We start from the raw sequence: 20,479 nt of genomic DNA, 5'->3' as shown, positions 1-20,479 counted from the left end.
CGAATCTTGTATGGTGATGTCACCCACAAAAGTAGGTGACAATGTGGCAAACCTCTTTTTTGAAACTCTATGGTGTACAATTCAGCCGGCACCTCACCAAATGGCCTGTGAGTCCTTAGAAATTTAACTAATGAGATAACTTTAAGCTGAATGACTCTTGCAATTATGTCTGGGCGATCTTGTGCTTTAAGTGAGGGAAATTGAGAACATATCTTTCGATCTCAGGCCATTTGACATTACACGTAAAAAAGTTATGAAATATTGTGGATTTCCATGAATGCGACATATTGCAAGGGCGTCTTGGTAATGCTTATACATGTACCGAGGCCCTCCAGTGAAAGATGAGGGCAAAATCATTCTCTTCCCAATGTCACGTCCATTGGTGTCACCGCGCCGAACGGCGTCATTTAGTCCTTGTAAAAACTCGGTCCTAAACGTCTTTCGATTTTGCCTTTATGTATTCAAGACGGCTTTCTTCTAAACAGACGTACGCATCCACCAAGTACTGCTGGAATAAGTGGCCACTTCTAAGAAGAATACTATAAAGATTTTGACAATCATGTAACAGGTAGCTGTAATACATATTCATTGTTAGGTTTTTTTCACAATTTGAGGCTTGTCCATGTAATCGAAGTCTCGGAGACCGTCCAGCTTCTCCATAAATAAACAACAATGGATACTGAAGTGGCATATATAACTGGTGTAGTTTACTTATTCTTTGCGGAGGCCCATCGTTATGACGTATAACAATGTCATAGCGATCAGTTGAAGGGTCATCGTCAGCAATATTGCGCCGATGCAGTCATTCACAGGGGTGTCATAACATCTTTCAGGAGGACCTGCATATAAACGACTTGAAAATGTAGGCAGCTCAGTGGACCGGCAGATGTCTCAAGCCGTGCGGAAAAGCTTGACCAATTCATTCTTAGATTCAAGTTCTGTGAGCAGCAGCGATACAACATCGGGACTTATAGTAGAGTCTGTGTCCCCGGAAAAGAAACGGAGTCTATTGGATACCTCGTTATGGGTGTCGTGGCTGCCTAGCCAATGATGGATCTGACCTATTTTAAAAACGTAAGGTCCGGAAGATGTGTTAACGGAGTTGTCGACTTTAGCACCAAAAGAAGTCAGAGAGAACATAGAGTTATACGCACGAATATTCGAAAGGAAATGAGGTTGGTCATAAAGTTGAACGATAGCAGGGCTATATGACCTGAAAAAAGGAAGCTTGATGTCGCCGCCTTTGTAGCATTGTGTATTGCGTGGATTGCCATTACGGGATGTAGACAACGAACGTTCTGCATACTAGAAATACGCTCCACAAAACTGACAAACACAACAGCAGTCACCAAGGTCGATATATGTGGACACACGTGATGTAGAAGCACGAAGCATTGATTCGCGACGTTTGCACTGTTCAACAGAGGCGAAGCCATCATACGAAGCGGAGACGTTACGTGAATGTTTTCTACTACTATTAGAAGACATCTATGTAAATGATGCAATCTAAGAACATATAGTATTATAGTAACTAAAGTTAAAGTAAATGAACATAAATTTTTGGCCCGTTTCAGCAAGTGACAACACTGATGTAAAACAGTCAAAACTCTAAAGTGTTAAACGTATTAATGATTACGACATTGCAAACACAAATTGAATGTATAACATCAAATTACGACAGTCATTAGAGCGTTAGGATAAAGAAAAGGGGCAGGTAAACATTAAGTTTAAGATAAATATATACCAAAGATGCAGTGGTCCTAACAAATCAGCATCCTGCCAAAAAAAAAAAAAAAAAGCAGTTAAGTACAAATCTGGCAGCAAGACGTCACTTAAATACCATTAAGAAACAACAGATAAGAAGGCGTAATCAATAAGTTGCTGACATGTCAAAGTCATATATTCCAGGTTAGCAGCAGTATCGTTATGTCAGCGACAAAAAACACAGAAACAGCTAATGAATACTGTTAGAAGCTGTTGTCGGTAGAACAAATAACCCCGGAAGTAGATAGATTTGGTTAAAGGCGTATTATTATATCGGCAAGGAGGAGAAATTAGGCCATGTGGCAGATTAAATAGTAACTTTGAAGTTAAAAGTTTCCTCAAGACACAGTACATATTGCATTTGATTTTTTGGGTTTGAGAGAGTAACTATTTTATTTATATGTTCAGTTTTGAAATGAAAAAAATACAACATATTTGCAAGTCCTTGAGAAGAAAAAAAGGAACTGCAGAAGTTCTGATGTCAAACTAAAAGAAGCACAATTAGAAAGGCACAAAATATACATGTAGTAATAATTAAGCCCTAAAAATATCAAAGCATGATAGTTTTAATACCGTTTTCTAATCCCTGCAAAAGATGCGTTAATCGGTAACTAATCTTTGTATTGAAGAGCCATTAATATTAATATCAAGACTGCATTTTTATGTTGACCGGCAATCAGTCGTAAGGTGTTCCACTTATTCACACTGACAATGAAGTTGATAATAATAAATTAATAATCTAAGATGCAACAAAGTATGTGAACGGCTAAAACATACATACATACATACATTTGTGTCTATGTAATTGTGAGCGAATATTAAGTTAATAGTCAACAATTGTGGGTAAAAGCAGCACAACTACGAAATGTACAAATATACATGTACAACAAAACCCTAAATAAAATCAGGTTGTAGTGATAATAGATTCCACCAATCGTAAAATATCAGAGCATGATCATTTACAGCTCAAAAAACCTGAGAGAGAGAGTTGTATAATTGTATAAGATGTTGACGCACAGATAGATAAAATAGTCGGGGCTTACGGTGGCTGAAGGCAGCAACCTGACGCTTGAGATTGTAATTATGAAGACCGTGAGTGGCGGTAGATTATTGGCTGTGCAGTTGTGACGTCGAAGTAAAAAGTGGATGACGGTGGAAGAGGTGAATGTGGTAGTGGTGAAAGACGTCATAATGTTTGGCTGTTGGGCTGTTTGGATAAGAGTACACGTAATGTAGTAGTTTCATAAGGAAGGATAAATTTGGTTATTGATATATATATATAATACGATTAGTTCAGGGCATAATATTTTAACGTTCAATGGTCCGAGTTTCGGTTTTGAAACTTGGAACTGGCCTGTCACGCTTAACATGCATTATATATTTACTTATTTTTATATTAGAAATATAATATTATGTATGTATGCTATGTTCATTAACGATAATGATCATGTTTAAAATTCTAATAAAAATTCATCCATTTGAAAAAAATATATATCTTTTAGTACAAAATCGCAACCGTGAAAGTCGAATGGTTCGGCCGATATCTTTTAATCTAAATTCATAAATTAGTGGTTCAATTCAAAATTTTCATCAAACCCGATAGAACAGAACCATAAAGATTTTGACTATGTCAATTACATGGCTTTTTGTTATATTTTTGTCTTTTCAAATTTAATGTATTGGCTCATTTACAATATTGACTACGCTCTTTGTCAATTGTATGGCTTTTTGTTATATTTTTCTCTTTTAAAATTTCATCTATTGGTTCATTTATATGCTCATATTTTGTTAACATTGCGAATCTACACAGAAAACAAAAAAAATAAGGTAGTTATATATTTTGACATATGGAGGTTTGCAAAATTGAATTATAACTGTTTATTTGAAATTAAACAAAATTTAGAAAGTAATTCTATCTAACCTCAAAATGAGTAGAATAGGATTCAAGCTATAGAAAATAAGATAAGAGAATATTACAATATTTTGATTTTTGATCAAATTAATAGCAGTAACATGTTTTTGAACAAACCACATATGAGGTTAAAGAAATAAAAGTAATCTATCTTAACTTAAAAATAATGCTAAACTCAAGATCCTTATTATCCATAAGTGACAGCTTCCATATCACTGATTTTCCAACTATAACAATAATATTAGGTACCGAATCAATGATCATTAAAACTGAAAATCAAGTTCCACAACCAAACTAGAAAATCAAGAAAATAAGGTTTGCACATTGCACCTCATGTATGCTTTGAATTGTTATGATATACCAGTCGTGTATAGAAGATCGCCACAAGATAATGAAAAAGATTATATTTCTTGATGCCGAATGTGTGTAGTAGCCGGAAGCCTAAAACTTTCTTAGTGAGCCTGAGTCGAGAAAAAAACAGCGAAGATTCTTGAAAAACGGTCTAGTTGGCCCAATCTTTTTGGATGTCGAACGTGTAGGTCAACTCCAAGTAGCACTTGTTGTCATCATCAAGAAACTGGATTCAAATTAAATGAGGTTAACATAGATGAAACAAGTGAACTGACTTTTGTACAAAATTAATGATTATTATTATTTTAACTGTATAGCTTTTAAAATCAAATCTAATAAAAAAGTCAATAAGTCGACTAAAATGTGTTAGCGGGTTAAACCTGGTGCATTGTAATCGAATAAATAAATAAAATTTATTCTTTGATGAGTTACTCAACCGCCTATTTACCACCTCTAATGAAAAAGCACAAATCTTGCTGTTTTTCAAAGCATCATTAAACATAAGAAAACATTAATACCTTGGTTTTTGCAGAATATGATCCCCTTGCAAACATGCCCGAAGGAGTAGTTTCTTCAGTCATAACATGTATGTAAGGCTCGGCTTGAGGGCTAAAAGTTCCAAGCATTTGCTTCGAGCTGTCAACTACAATATTTGTTTTGTTGTCAAATTATAAATCAAAATCTGAACAAATTAATTAAGGTAGCAGCAGTTTAAACCCGCTTAGCAATAGATAGGTTAACAAATATATATAGATTCTGCAAAAGAATGTTGTACCTTTAATACCCTTTTTCCAAACAGTGTTGGTGTACTTGAGCCCACAAACTATATTATTGCTGATCTTGAAGGAGAATCTCAAATTGTATTTACAACCTTCTTTTAGAGTAAACCAAAGGCCCTTGGGGTGCCCAGACTCCGGAATCTCGAGAACAATATCGGGCCTATCAGCAACGACTATGCTAAGACTCAAGATCTTCACATCTGGCTCTTCAATACCTAATAAATCAGCACGTACATTATATGGAATCAAAATCAACTCTATATATATATATATATATATGTATAGTATGTATGCATGTAAATGTTAGTCATAACATATGCCATTATTATCAAATTAAGAACATGACACCTAAAGATATACCTGCAGCCTCATTGACATCAACACCTCCAAGCAACTGCTCCTTCCACCTCCTCAAGCTCTCATCATCCTGAAACAACACAACTCACATAATAATTAAATGTATCAATTTCAACATTTACTTATGGTAATTAAGGTTTGTTTACGCTGCATTTTATATAAAACGTGTCAAATAAAAAAAGTGATTATGCACTCATAGGTCATCCAAACATTCAAAAGTTTTATTATGCATGTTACATTATGTGACAAGTCTGCCCTTAAATCTAAAAGGTGTTGCAGCTGAAGTTGTAAAATGATGAAAAAGCCATTGCGTTTACTTAACTATATCGACAATCAATCTGTAGTTGATTCTATTTAAGTACATTCATTGGCAACTTTTGTCATCTTACAACTTTAGATGTGATATAAGCTTCCGAATCAGGGGTATTTTCGTCATTTAACAGTTTTCCAGTAAGCTTTTCTCAAATCGGCACAAACGAGACCAAATTTCCCGATTTGACCCGTTAACCAGTCCGTCTGACCGGACTATTTCCCACCTTTAAACATAATAAAAATAATCTAGAATAAGGAATGAATAAGTAATAACCTTGTCCTTTTCAAGCTGCTCTCTAATGCTTATTTTTGGGCCCAATTCTAAACGGGCCTCTTCATCCTCATCTGTTGCATAAAAAGAGCTTTCACTGGGATCAGTGCTTGGAACCCCTCCAGATTCAGAAGCATCATCTTTTGCTTCATTTTTATCATCACCCATCTTGGTTTTGGTTTGCTTGTGTTGGAATTTCAGAACAGTGTGAAATCTTTAAGAACACCCGCAAATATATATCATCATCAAATAGGTTGAAATACAATCAAATTAGCAATAAACATTATTCAGAAAAAAAAAATGAAATTTGAGAAACACATGACAAACTTGGATTTATGGCGGAAATATTACTAAGGGGATGTTTGAATTTGTGTTTAAAATAACTATTAATTAAGATAATCAGTTTTGAGTGTTTGGGTTAAAGTGATCACAGGTGCTATAATATTATTATCTTTTGCCAAGAGGAAAGGAAGTGATTAAAATTATGATTATTTTTTCATTTTCAGATTATTTTTGAAAAGTAAAATTTTTTCAAGAAACTGATGATTGGGATGATCATTGTAACTTGTAAGGCTACGATGAGATTGAACAATAAAGGACCAAAATTTCCTCAAAATAATAAAAAAAAAAGATAATTTCGTATATCCGCTCAAAACTTAATTATGCAATATCATATTTACTCATACAAAAATGATCATATTAATTATACCGAATAAAGACAAGGGTATATTGGCAAATCTGAAATTTTAAGTATGAGCTAATTACACGGATACTCGTTGCAGTTGACCTATATTGCAAGTTTGGTCCCGAAATATCTAATTGACAAGATGGTCGGTGCTCCCTAGCATGGATCGCCGTTAAGTACGTTTTTCAATTAAAGTTGGTTGTAAAACTACTATTAAAAGAATAATGGAGTGTTCAATATCTATTAAACTGAACCAAAATCATTTAAAAAAAGCGAATCGCATGTACGGATTTCGGATTGGTTTGAACAAAATATATAACAAATAATGGTTATTTAAGTTCTGCCAATTATCAACCCTAATAATCCAAATAAGTTAATCTGTTACATACCCACAAAACTTATAAACAATTAAAAGAAGATGAACATGTAGACGCAGGCTAGCCCTGATGAAGAATTCGACATCATGCATATATAAATTCTAAGGTTGTGATACTTGTACGTACAGATGACGAGCTAGCAAGGATACACCACCTCTACAATTAATCAACAGAATCTGTTCACAACGTAGAGAATATAATTAATTCGTTGAAGAAATAAAAAAAGATTGCTCAATCGATAGACGTACAGGTGAAACACAGAATTGTTGGATTGGAATGAAATGGGGGAATTGGTCGTGCGGTGATCCGGAAATTGGTATAATTAGCGTCTTTTCAGGAGCATGCATGCATGCACGAGTCTCAGACCTAAATATGGATGCGGTTTCAATTGTGTGTGGGCCTGCCTGCTGTCGTAGTTAAAGTTAGCATTACCCGGGAAATGATACGGACGACTGCCACTTGACAGTTGATGTGCTAAAAGTAGTTATTAATTTATTAACTAAATAAACGCTAATCTAGACACTAAGTAATAATTCTAGACTCTTAACTTAACTAAAACTACTAACCGGTAAGTGACCCAGTCGACTCTAGTACAGCTAAATAAGTCCGGATATCGAACCCACGATACTCTTTAAATTACGTAAATTAACTAAATTATACTCAACTACAGACGTCACTATTTATTTATACTATTTTTGGGGGTTTTATTAAAAACTAATATTAAATTAATCACTAAGACTTATAGACGACTTAAACCTAGACTTAATTCAAATGATGATGATCAACCACCTAGGCTATAATCTCTAATGTATCAATTGTCAATTAGTTGAATATGCTATGTTATGGAACCGGTATCATAAACTAGTCACTTAAAGAAAACCCGAATAGGACCCATGACCCTTCTCAAGAAGACACCTATGGATCTCTATTAAGTTCTTAAAAATAACAGTTTAATTAAACTCGATTACGGTCGCTAATTTATTTTATGATAAGTACCTCTATAAGAAATCCTACCTTACAACGCGGAAATCAAAGGTGGTTTAAAGCATTCACTCGACTAGATTAGACGGACTCCTTACGAAGAACTAAATCTAGCAATCTTAAACAACCAAGACTTATCATATAATCTATCACCTTACAGCTATTTAGATTAGCAGCACACTTAGGTCTATTTAATTTATTAATATTGTTTCTATGGTTTTAATGCATATCAACCATAAACTAGTCAAAAACACACAGTAGATATTATATGAAACAATCACCAAGGAAACTGTAAAACAATAAAATTCACCAAACAATCCTAAGAACACATATGCATCGAATAAATAACAAGAAACCTCTTACTTAATCATAAACCATAACAAAAGCAAAGTCCAAACTAAATCCAATCTCAACAAAAGTTCATCATAACCTAGGTGGTCTAGGGGTTTAACCAACAACCATACTCAAGAACAAACCAAATAAATAAAGTTCAAAAACTGAATTCATAAAGAAAACAATAAATTCAAACCAAATATTAATGATATTTGGATGAGTAAGTTTTGAAACCGGACACAAAACTATTGTTGCCTTTTTCTCTTTCTTGGGATGAACTCCAAAAAACCTTCGATTCCTTTGTTCGTAAACTACTATGGTAGCTCGTACACTGTTTAGTTTAATACACTGTTTTAGCTCGTATTCTCTTAAAACCTTTAAACTTTATATATGAGTCACCTAGGTTAATAATAAATCAAATCTAGCTCAAAAGTGTATAAAATATTTATATAATAATATGTATATTTTAGAACACAACAACAGTCGTTGTGCCGTCAAAAGATCAAAACTCTCTGGCTGGTAAAACTTGTTAGTATTAATAAACCCGACCCGTATGATTAATTGGACCTTTTTATTTTTTTTTCTTTTCAATTGTGTTATTTTTGTTATCTTTTATTGGGTTTGGTTCAAATAGGAAGTATAAAATTTAAGGGTTGATGGTAATATGAAAATAGAAAAAAAAGAGAGGAGAGAATGACATAAAAGTAGTATCAAATATTTGTTGATTGTTTCTCCATATACAACACACATATCAATTCCTTTGTCATTTTAAAACATTCATATTTTTTTATACTGTTTTTTTTTAAAGTCATTATAATAATAGATGTCTTTTTATCTTTAATATGAGTATTATATTGATGTATAAAATAAAAATAAAAGTAAAAAATTAGTGGGTTTTTATACATTGTGTTAATGGTTAGCCTATTTTTCAATTGGGTTTTTTATACATCGTGTTACAATTTCATTGCATTTTTCAATATGGTTTTTAGTACATTGTGTTTTTAGTTTTTAGTTTTTTGTCCGTTGTCTTTTTCTATGGTGTGTTCTAGTATGTTGTGTTATCCATTGTGTTTTACGCATATGCATGGGTTTTTGAATTTTTTTTTCTCAAAAGCATAACAACAGTATATTCATATTAAAGATAAAAAAACGTACGATTTTATGGTGTAATTATTTTTAAAAAGAATAACGTATAAAAAAAGATATGGTCATTTAAAAAAAATAAGAGAATCGACATATGACTTACATGTGGAGAATGAATAAACCATCCCCCCCCCCTAATTTGCCCTTCCATTTTGGTCACACTCTTACGCTATGTTCCGAAGTAGTATTAATGGAGAGAAAAGAAAGAATTTTGAAGAGAATGAAGAAAATTGATGTTCCAGAGTTCTTTTTACAGAGAGGAAATAATGAAAAGGAAAAAAAGTAGGGTTTTAGTGTTTATCATTTTCCTTCCAAATTGGAAGGATTTGAAGAAAAAGGAATACGTAAGCATAAAGATCAGATTTCAATTACAGTTTTACCCTCATCACAAGGCAGGATTATCTCCCACATCCCGCCAAGTCTTCAACACATCTTCCATCATATCTCCCATCACAATTCTCCCAATTCTCACTTGTTCTTTGCGTATAGCCAGTCAGTTACCGGAAATCAAGCATCGAATCATCTACCTGGAATCATCTTCTATCTTTGTTTCAAATCAGGTTAAGGTTCTTCTGAATTAATTTGTTCCCTATTTTTCCCTAGTTACAGTTCTTAAATCACAAAATCTTTACAAATAATATATTAATTTGAGAGAAGAAAAATTAGATTTCACAAATCACCGTTATAGTATCATCTTTTAAGATAAGATCATTACAATTTTTTTTATACTGTAACCAAAATCTTTAATTGGATATAATGTGTATGGTACATGCCAAAATTTTATTTGATATATTTATATAGCCTCTATATATAAGCTACACAGAAAGATAAGTGCCTAAACATGTATAAGTTGATCCTACAATAATTTCATATAACAAGAATATGAAGTGTTAAGTAACAATTTCTAATTAAATAACAATTTTCAACAGCAAGTAAAGTTACAATAGATAATCAGATACGCAAGACAACTGAATTTGTGCGAGCTAGACAATTGCAAGTAGCTAACCTGATTTGCGTTTTGGCGGTTTTTGTTGCAACACATAAGACTGTTAACCAGAAAGCATGCTAATTTACCTACTAGAGATGTGATTTTACAAAGACGATATACGAGAAGAGATATTGCATGACCTTTTAAAGGGCAGTAAATGTCGTGACCTTATCCGCATGAGTGAGAAAGCTTTTATGATATTGTGCGATATCTTAAAGCGTGATGGTGGACTTCGACCTACTCAACACATGTCTGTTGAAGAGCAAGTTGCAAGTTTTTTTTGCATATTGTAGGTAATGATTTGAGAAATCGGTTTACCTCTTGGCTATACCGTCGTTCTGCATCAACAACGAGTTGGTTCCTCCATAAAGTTTTGCGAGCGATTATATCATTAGAAGGTAGATATTGTCCAAAAATAAATTCAGGAAAAAAAGAGATTTTATCCTTTTTTTAAGGATTGCATTGGTGCAATTGATGGAACGCATGTTCGCCTCAAAGTACCTAATAAGGACGCCCCTAGATATCGTGGTCATAAGGGATATCTGATGATAAATGTACTGGCTTCTTGTACATTTGATTTAAAATTTACATATGTGCTAAGTGGATGGGAGGGTACAACATCGGACTCTAGAATTATAAAGAATGCGTTTACTAGAGATGATAATTCCATCGGGTAATTCTGAAATTGAATTTTAATTAATTGTGTAATTATTTGTTATAATACTAATTACAATCTGTTTGTAGCTAGATATTGTTTAGTAGACGCAGGTTTACCTCATACGAGTAACCTAATGACACCATATAGAGGTGTTAGGTATCATTTGAAAGAGTACTCAACTCGAGTCCTTGAGAATGCAAAGGAGTTGTTTAACCTTCGTCATGCATCATTACGCAACACAATTGAACGAGCATTTGGTGTCCTAAAAAAGAGGTTTCCTATTATTAAAAAGTATAACAGAACCATTTTACTCTTGCGAAACACAATCTGACATCTTTTTGTCATGTTTATTTTACACAACCTTTTACTGGAGGAAGATCGTGACAAAGATCTTAAAGATGAGGTCACACAAGAGGTGTTAAATGGACCACAAGATGAAGAACGCCAAAATACAAGAGACATACATGAGGGAAGTACCGAATACGAACAACTAAGGAACTCAATTGCAAATAGCATGTGAACTAACTATATGATGTATCCAAACAATAAAATAGATATGTCAAAACAGTTTTAGAATAGTACATTTAGTATTTCATTTTGATTTTGTAATGAATGTTATGGTTTCAATTAATTGTTGATTTAGTTATTTTTTATTCTTATGTGTATATAATTCTATTTTGTATAAGAGACCACTTACATATTATATGTACGAATTTTATTTGTATTTCAGAAAATTGTATGATGAAGTGCTGAAATTGCAGGTCAAAAATAAAGTCAGCACCTGCTACATATGACTTACTTTTACAATGCTTGGACAACTTTTGGTATCTTTTAAAACCTTTATAATATGTTTTGAAAGCAACAAATGCTAGAATGATTGTAGATGATGTTAGAATGATTGATTTTTTTTTACTTAACTAGCAAATATGGCACTAGGTAATAGTTTATATAAGTACTAGGATATAGCCCGTTAATATACGGGTGGTTAAAAATGCAACAAAAAAAAATTAAATTTAATAATAGACATAATAGCATACCTTATGGATTCATACAATATAAATAATGATAAATAAAATTTTATAATTCATATATATAAAACCTCATTTAATACAACATTTAAAGTTATATTTGTAACTTTGTTAGTAATTATATAAATGGTAATAGTATTAAAATTAAATAGCTTATTAGGTGTAATTATAATTTTGGAAATTGTTGAGATGGAATCTTATGTGGATAGCTTAGTTAAATGTTATGTGGAAATTATGTATTGCTTTAGAGCATTCCCAACCCATTCCCTACCCTATATCCATATATATCATATAATTACACTAAAAATCACTGTTTTTTCTCTCTCCTGTTTAATTAAATAATACTTTTTATACCTTTATCATTATTTTTTCTCTTTCCTCCACTCACAACCACTTTTAGAAAATATTAAAAAATTATACGGTATGAACAATGAATCCCCAAATTTAACTTTCCCCTATAATATTTTCTCTCTCCTCTACTCACAACCACTCATAACCATACCATATAATTTACAAATCTTCCTCACAAAAATATAGAGAATGGGCTGAGAATGTTCTTAATATAGTAGTTAGATGTATACTCATTTAGTTTATGTTTATAAAAGAAGTTAAAAATCTTTGTTTTAATTAATGTCTAAAATTACCTCTTTTATGTCTGCATATTTGAGTATTTGTATAAAGACCCAATGGTTCAAACCATTCTAGCGTTTCGGTTTTGGTTTCGAATAATAAAAAACCGTTAATAACGGTTTGACCTGAAAACCCCTACTCGTTATTAAAGTTGTATTTTTTTTTTTCATTTAATGTTTGTAATAACAATAACTTATAATAAGGGTTTTTTTTTCTTCTTTTTTTTTATAGAAGGAAGAATGATACTTCAGCATGTTAAAGTACGGTTTAGAGGTAATGAACTCTTCGAAGTAATGGACTGCTATGAAGACTTGAAAAGGAAGAAGTTATGTTTAGCATTGCAGCAATGGCTGTGCAAATTGTTGTAGTACAGGTATGCTATTAAATGTTTAATTTTACTTAAAGAGTAAAATTGTAAAAATGTTACTTTCTTTTCTTTTCATCCTAACTAAAGAACATATAAAATACTAAATTTCCTTTCTTTTCCTTCATTTTTATTAAACTTAAGAACATAACATGTTTTTTTATTTTTTTCCTTTCCTTTCTCTTCTAATTCCCTTTTCTTTTTTTTTTCTCTTTCTTAAATGAAACTTTAGAACAGAGTGTTAGACAAATGACATTCAATTGTGCCTTTTTAAATTTTGTTGGAAAATATAACTTTCTATTTTATCCTAACAATATTTTGTTATCGCTATTATTTTTTAAAAGACATTTTTTAAGTCTTTTTACTATTTTTCTATTTATACTTATTACAACATGTTTTTATTTTTTATAACCAAATATTTTTTCTATAAATGTTTAACATGAAGTGTTTTTGAGGATATTCTTTTGGAGATAGTTTATATATTTTTTTAATAAGAAAGCCTATTTTTTTAATAATTAAATAAGATTAATAACATACGACTTGATCAACAAGTTTGGTTATTTTCTCATGGAGTAAAGTGTCAAAATCGTCCAAGAGGTTTAGTAAAAAATGCGATTTTCGTTCGAAAAGTTTCTTTTTTGCATATGGACCATCGAAGCTTCCCACCTCTTGTCAATTACATCTAAATCGTTAACTCTGTTAATTTTAAACAAATGAGTTTCCTCGTCCCAACATATCTTCTTCATCTTCATGAATGCATCACCCCTACCCTACCTGGCCACTCCGGCCACCCTCCACCACCCAAAAATCAAGCCACCACTTTACATCAGCCGCCATTTGCAACCGCCGCACCTTCCATCACCACCATCTCTCTCTCTGCTAACCCTCCACTCCGATCTCCGACGGCTATCCCACACCTGCGCCACCATTGATGAAATGGGACCATGAAACCACCACTGCCACACCACGAAACCACATCTACACCTATAGATCTGGTTCCTCCAAACCCTAATTCAACTCCCTTGTACCTGAAATTGGATCCCGCACAGCTTGCAGAGGAAAACTCAATTTGTTACGGGTCAAAAATGAAAATTTTGATATTTTTAAAAGTTTGAAAATGCAAAATAGATTTATCATCAAATTTTTTATGAGTTCAAAGTGTTGACTTTGAAATGTCAAAAGTATGAAAGTTAGATTTTTAAACATGATTCTGGTTTCAAATTTATTTTTAAGAGCATTTTTAAAATAATCAAAATGTTCAGGATTTGACAAACTGACTATTTTTCCCTCAACTATTAAAATGTAAGAAAAGACTGTGAACACTTTCGACATACCACCCCCATGCCTATTAATGTTTCTAACTTTTATCAATTTTGAAATATTTATGCTAACATTAATTTTTCCTTCAATGGTGATCAGAACGTTATATGGGAAGCATCATGTCATGAAAAACTATGCTCAAATGAAACAAAATATTCACAAAATTGGATGGGTTAACATGTTATTTTTTATGTTGTCATTATGAAAAAGTCGAGAAGCCCTCTGAAACTTATCAGAATCTTTTTTATGGTGTGGCTCAGAAAAACATAGCTCTTGAAGAACATCCATTGTTACAATTTAATGTTCTACTTTCCTTTAATGAGAGGTAAATTGATAAATATATCAATAAAAGTAACGCTTATTTTATATTTAGACTGAGTGGTTAGAACTACTATTGTATGAGAAACTTTATTTCCGAAATTGGTTCATAACCAAAAGTCTTTCAATTATACATATATGGCACCGAGAATGAATTTTTCAATAGAAAGAAATATTTTCGGGTACGTTTTTGCACGAGCATTTTTTTTATTAAGTTCATTTAAAAAAATAGTTTTGTGATATAAATAAAATCAATTTATGTACACATTGTATAGATACAAGTATAGATGTAATACATTTTTTTTACATACGTTATGTAATTATTTGTTTTACTTATAATTTTATAATTTGAATTATTCCGTGTGTGACACGGGCTCTAAAACTCATATATATATATATATATATATATATATATAGACACACACGAAAGAAAGTCATTAATTAGTTTGGTTGACTTTGTTTTGTATAAATTCAACCTTGGGTTGGAAAGTTATATATATATATATAGACACACACACGAAAGAAAGTCATTAATTAGTTTGGTTGACTTTGTTTTGTATAAATTCAACCTTGGGTTGGAAAGTTATACTCACATTAACAATTAACATCAATAACAATTCACAACAGACCATGAAGAATACCTCATTTCTTGTCATCTTTGTGCTTATAAGCTCTCTCGCTTTTGGTAAATTTCATCTCTCCTTCAAATATGTTTATTCTAATTTCAAAACTTCAACTGAAAAATTAGTAATATTTTGAAACTCTTTTAAGCAAATTATATTTAACAAACATATATTTATTATTATCAACTTATTATTATTATTCCTTCGATATGAACTAAAGCTTTAGTTTTTAGTTATGAAATATTAATTTATAAACATTTGTCTTGTGATTACAAAAACACAGGGGCCGAGATATCACACGCAGCAACATGTAACAAGGACATCACAACAATAGCTTGCTTTGCAAGTATATGTAGAAGCACATGCAAATCAAATTTTGGTGATGGAGCTTCCGGACATTGCCAACATTTCTATGATTGTAGATGCACATACAATTGTTAAAATTGAAGTTGGGGTGCAAAGTTAAACAATGCCAAACTAATTATAAATAAAAGAAATGCTGTTGCGTTCGATAATTTTCTAATTGAACTCGATTATTGAAATGATTAATACAAGGAATACAAGCAATGAAGTCACATGTTTAAACAATTATTAAATGCCTAACTAAAAACAAATAAATATCATGAGAGAAGTTTTCACGAGTGTGTTATATCTCCGTATTATGTAAGGTTGAATTCCTTCTTATAGTCATATCATACGTGTAAATGTGGTTATATGCATACTCTTAGCTAGTTGTTTGTGTGTGGTAATGAAGGACAGAATGGAGTGACTCATTCAAGCGTAATGACAACAGGCATATTTGGTTTAAAATTGGAAAGGAATTGACGATTATCAAAGGAATGCCTGATCTAGATGTCGTGGTCTAATAAAAAATAAAGTAATTATGAGTCTTAGATACTGATACAAGTACGACTAAGTAAGGTGTCGAACCAAGAAGAGTAAGTGGTCAATATGTAGTGTAACTGATTCTAAATATTATGAAGTCTATCAAATTATGAAGATGTGGTTTAAGAGTGCTGATCACACTAGAAATGGGTTGAGAATAAGCGAGTATTTAAACAAGTTGTAAACAATAATAAAAAGTAAGCCATACCCAGGGTTAAGCATATAACTAATCAGCAATCTCATGTCATATATTAAAATTACTTATCAGTTACTAAATCTGGTTTAACTGAATAACTCAAATCGTAGGTATCAACAAACGAAAACACTCGACACTGGTAACCAAAGGTTCCTTGCCGGTGTGAGTCAATCAAGGGCAAATGTATGTTTTATTTTAAACTCAAGCTAATCAACAAACCTTATGAAACACGTATCCCAATAATTGACAAACTAATCGTTTAGATAGAAATAAACCTAAAACAACTGAATGTTCACAATATAAAACATCAATGATCATAGATTGTTATTTAATATATGCAAGTAAATTAGTTCTAAACATGAGAAAAACTGAAAAGATTACAATACTCTACACCCCGGCAATGACTCCAAGGAGATTAGCCACTCATGGCCATCATATAATCTTTAATTCTTGATTCGGGATGATGAAACATGGATTCAGTAATGATTGGAGGTGTTCCGTGTAACATCCGACTTTTATCGAAATAATAAATGAAGGAAATTTATTTATAATTGTGTGTTATTATTTAATTATGTTAAATAATATAAAGTTGGGTGGTAGGTTTGGACATAAAACATGGACCTAAGGGTGAAGATGGGCTTGAGGTCTATGGACTTAGCATATATAAGCTCCTTAAAGCTCCCTAAACCCTAGATCTCATAATCCATCTTTTGCCTACACAAACTTAAAACAAACACACTCTCCATCCTCCACCTAAAACTAGATCTAGAAACAAGAGGAACGCGCAAAAATCAGATAGTATTTGTTTGTCTTGCATTCAAGTGAAAAGATCAAGATCAAACTTGTGCCTGAAACCAAATCTGAACTAACATCGAAAAGGTATGTTTTAGCTAAAAATGTTTACTTTTTGTGTACGGATTTGCACGAAACTTGGTAGGATGATAGATCGGGTCATGATTAATGATAAAGTAACGAACTTGATAATAAATGGGTTAGTTGGCTTGGCTCTATAAAGCGAAAGTGGGACCAACATGTGAAGTTCTGAGGTACAAGGCATTATTAGTAGCTAAAGGCTACTCTCAACAGAAAAGTATCGATTTTCAGGAGACTTTTGCTCCTGTGGCTTGGTTTGAAAATATCCGTGTCGTGGTGGTAGTAGCAGCACAATTGGGTTGGCCGATACATCAACTAAATGTAAAATCGGCTTTTTTAAATGGTGATCTTACAGAAGGTATTTATGTTGAGCAACCAGAAGGGTTTCAAGTAAGTGGGAAGGAAGATAAAGTTTACAAGTTACACAAGGCCTTATATGGCTTGAAGAAGGCGCCACACGCTTGGTATTCCAAGATAGATGGTTACTTTCGTGACCATGGATACATTAGAAGTCACAACGAGCCAACTCTGTATGTCAAAAGGGATTATGTAAATGAGGTTATGTATGCGTGTCTTATGTTGATGACATTATATGCACTTCCTCTAGTTCCTCTTTAATTACAGAGTTTAAGCAGGGGATGAAAGGAGTTTTTGAAATGTCAGATATGGGTTTGCTTCAATATTTTTTGGGTTTGGAGGTTAAACAAACCACTGTAGGAATCTTTATGTGCTAAGAAAGTTATGCTCTTAATTTGCTAAACAAGTTTGGAATGAATGTAAGATAGATGCTACTCCAATGAGAAACTCCAATTGGATGATGGTTCTGACAAAGCCAATGAAGTGACTTATCGGAGCTTAGTGGGAGGATTGATTTACTTAACTCACACTAGGCCGGACTTGGCCCATGCTATAAGCCTGATCTCTCGCTTTATGCAATCTCTTTCTAAAGTGCACTTTGGTGCAACTAGAAGAATTTTAAGGTATGTGGCTGGTACGGTGAAGTTTGGAATCTGGTATGACAAAAAGACAAAGCTATTGAACTGGTGGGATACAGTGATAGTGCCTGGGCAGCATGCATTGATGATCGTAAAAGTATTTCCGCAAATGTGTTTCTCTTAGGTAGCGGTGCTGTTTCTTGGATCTCAAAAAAGCAACCCACTGTTGCTCTATCTAGCACTGAAGCAGAGTATGTAGTTGCTACTGGAGCAACTTGTCAAGCAATTTGGCTAAGAAGGATACTTGAAGATCTTGGTTTGAAGCAACAAAAGGCTACTACAATATTCTATGACAATAACTTAGCAATCAATTTGTCCAAGAATTCAGTCATGCATAGTAGGTCCAAGCATATTGAACTGAAGTATCATTTTATTAGAGATATGGTGTCTCAAGATCAAGTTTACCTGGAATGTTGCAGTACTAATATGTAGTTTGCTGACTTTTAATTAAAGGTTTGTCAAGAGATGTGACATTTGTCAATTTCGGGTTATTTTATACTTGTATTCTTAATGTAAACCCGACCCGTTTTATATCCCGAACCTTTCGATATTATCAAACTGATGAAGTGTATGTTAAATATTTGTTTTATAGTTGTTGGATAAAAAAAAAACACCCTTTTCGGTTCTTAAAATTCCCCGAAAACGCTCAAAACGAACTCCAGAGACTAAAACTACCAAAATGGAGACTTGAAGGACCCATTTGTAGTTTGTGCTTCTTGGGTCTATAACCAACCCATTTTCATGAAACACCCTTTATGAAAGACCCATTCAACTTACCCTATATACACACACCCATCTTCTTCATTTGTGCTTGCTCATTTCTTCATTTCTCTCTCAAATTCTTGAATTCTAAGGTTGTTCTTCAAAAGCTAATATTTCATTTTAACTAACTTCTCAATACTTAAAGCTTGATGTTACAACATATATATAATATACACTCCTTGTTTACCTTCGGTCTTTCATTTCTCCGGTCTCGGCCGGTTGAAATGTCGGGCTAGTAAGGCAAGGTTACATGGAGGACTTTGTAGTCCTTGTTTATATATTTAACAAATCTAACCATATAACTTGTTATACTTGCTTAACTTCTACATATTTTAGTTTATTGTTCATATTTGTCAAGTTCCATGGTATTGGGTATGTGGTGACTAGCCTCGGTTTCATCCCGAGTTGAGAACCGAACCAAAAACCGAACTTTTGTTTAAAAGCATTATTGTTAACTTTTTGAATGTAAAACATGAGTATTATTATTTATAAGTTATTTTACAAGTTCCATGGTAATTGGGTATGTGGTAACCATCCTCGGTCTTATTCCGAGTCAAGGACCGAACCAAAAACCGAACTTTTGTTTAAAAGCTTTATTGTTAACTTTTTGAATGTAAAACTTGAGTATTATTATTTATAAGTTATTTTACAAGTTCCATGGTAATTGGGTATGTGGTAACCATCCTCGGTCTTATTCTGAGTCAAGGACCGAACCAAAAACCGAACTAAACCGAGTTCACTCGCTTAAGACACACAAGTGTGTTTTTAGCCACCAAAACTCATATTTTTCTTCAAGATTATATTTTAAATCAATTTTAGTTAGTTTCTAAACATACTTGGCATGTCGGTAACCAACTTGATCTTATAACAAGTTCGAACCGATAAGGTTGTATACTCGCTTAACGAACGTTAAGGTTCTTCACAATAGAACTACATACTTGGTTAAGTCTATTTTGATTTTATTGAGTTATCTCATAACATTTATTATCTTGGGAAGTTAACTGTGAGCTTGGTCAATTATCAAGTCTCGAACCGACAAACCCGAACACTCGTTTAAACCTCGTTTTGGGTATTCTTATAACCAAGGATTTTGCAATATCGCATTTTAACCCACATTATTACTTAACATAGGTTGAGTAAAAAAAGAAAAAAACTATTGAATAGAATACCGAGACCCGGTTTCGAGTAAACTTATTTTACAAAACTCGTTTATTTAAGTTCTCAAATATTTACATTTTAAATCCTAAACTTTATTTATTTACTTTATTTGTCATGTATTTTATTTTAAACCCTTCCAAGACTACCTACTAACACAAGACCCGTTTAATATAGGTCTTGCTCGTTAAACCGATCTCTCCGATTATTCACGACACTATCTTTCAAGTTACTTGTTAATGTGAGTACTTTTTCATCCCCCGTTTTCCATCTTTCGTTTTGGGGGTGGCATTGCATACTTATTCAAATTCAAATGATTTATACTTGAGTCTTAAACCACAACACGTATTGTATATGTTTACTTAAATAAATGCTCGATTTGGTGTTATATGCTTTACATGATTATGTGCAAATTCTTG

The 20,479-nt window shown here is 32.7% G+C and overlaps 1 protein-coding gene across 1 annotated transcript; it reads right to left on the bottom strand.

The window, feature by feature from the left end:
- Positions 1-4,178: 4,178 nt before the first annotated feature.
- Positions 4,179-5,914, bottom strand: LOC143569023 (rho GDP-dissociation inhibitor 1-like). Its single transcript, XM_077055031.1, has 5 exons — positions 5,750-5,914; positions 5,167-5,233; positions 4,803-5,021; positions 4,546-4,670; positions 4,179-4,253 (listed from the first exon to the last, which is right to left on the bottom strand). Exons 1-5 carry the CDS (start codon positions 5,912-5,914, stop codon positions 4,179-4,181), a joined length of 651 nt encoding a protein of 216 aa, XP_076911146.1.
- Between the last annotated feature and the right edge of the window lie 14,565 nt (positions 5,915-20,479).

The sequence above is a fragment of the Bidens hawaiensis genome, unplaced genomic scaffold (genome assembly GCF_021521415.1).
Source record: "Bidens hawaiensis isolate Kalapana, Puna unplaced genomic scaffold, B.hawaiensis_p1.1 tig00024293_1, whole genome shotgun sequence".
Taxonomy (NCBI): Eukaryota; Viridiplantae; Streptophyta; class Magnoliopsida; order Asterales; family Asteraceae; genus Bidens; species Bidens hawaiensis.
Note: the sequence above shows the minus strand (reverse complement) of the source record. Positions and strands in the feature narration are given on the sequence as shown.

Bases quoted from the DNA above. Each gene is read 5' to 3' on its own strand.
- LOC143569023 (XM_077055031.1), bottom strand. From the start codon at position 5,914: ATGGGTGATGATAAAAATGAAGCAAAAGATGATGCTTCTGAATCTGGA. The intron at 5,022-5,166 runs GTATATCTTTAG...CTGATTTATTAG, and splicing joins TGATGTCAATGAGGCTGCAG to GTATTGAAGAGCCAGATGTG. The intron at 4,671-4,802 runs GTACAACATTCT...CAAATATTGTAG, and splicing joins TTGGAAAAAGGGTATTAAAG to TTGACAGCTCGAAGCAAATG.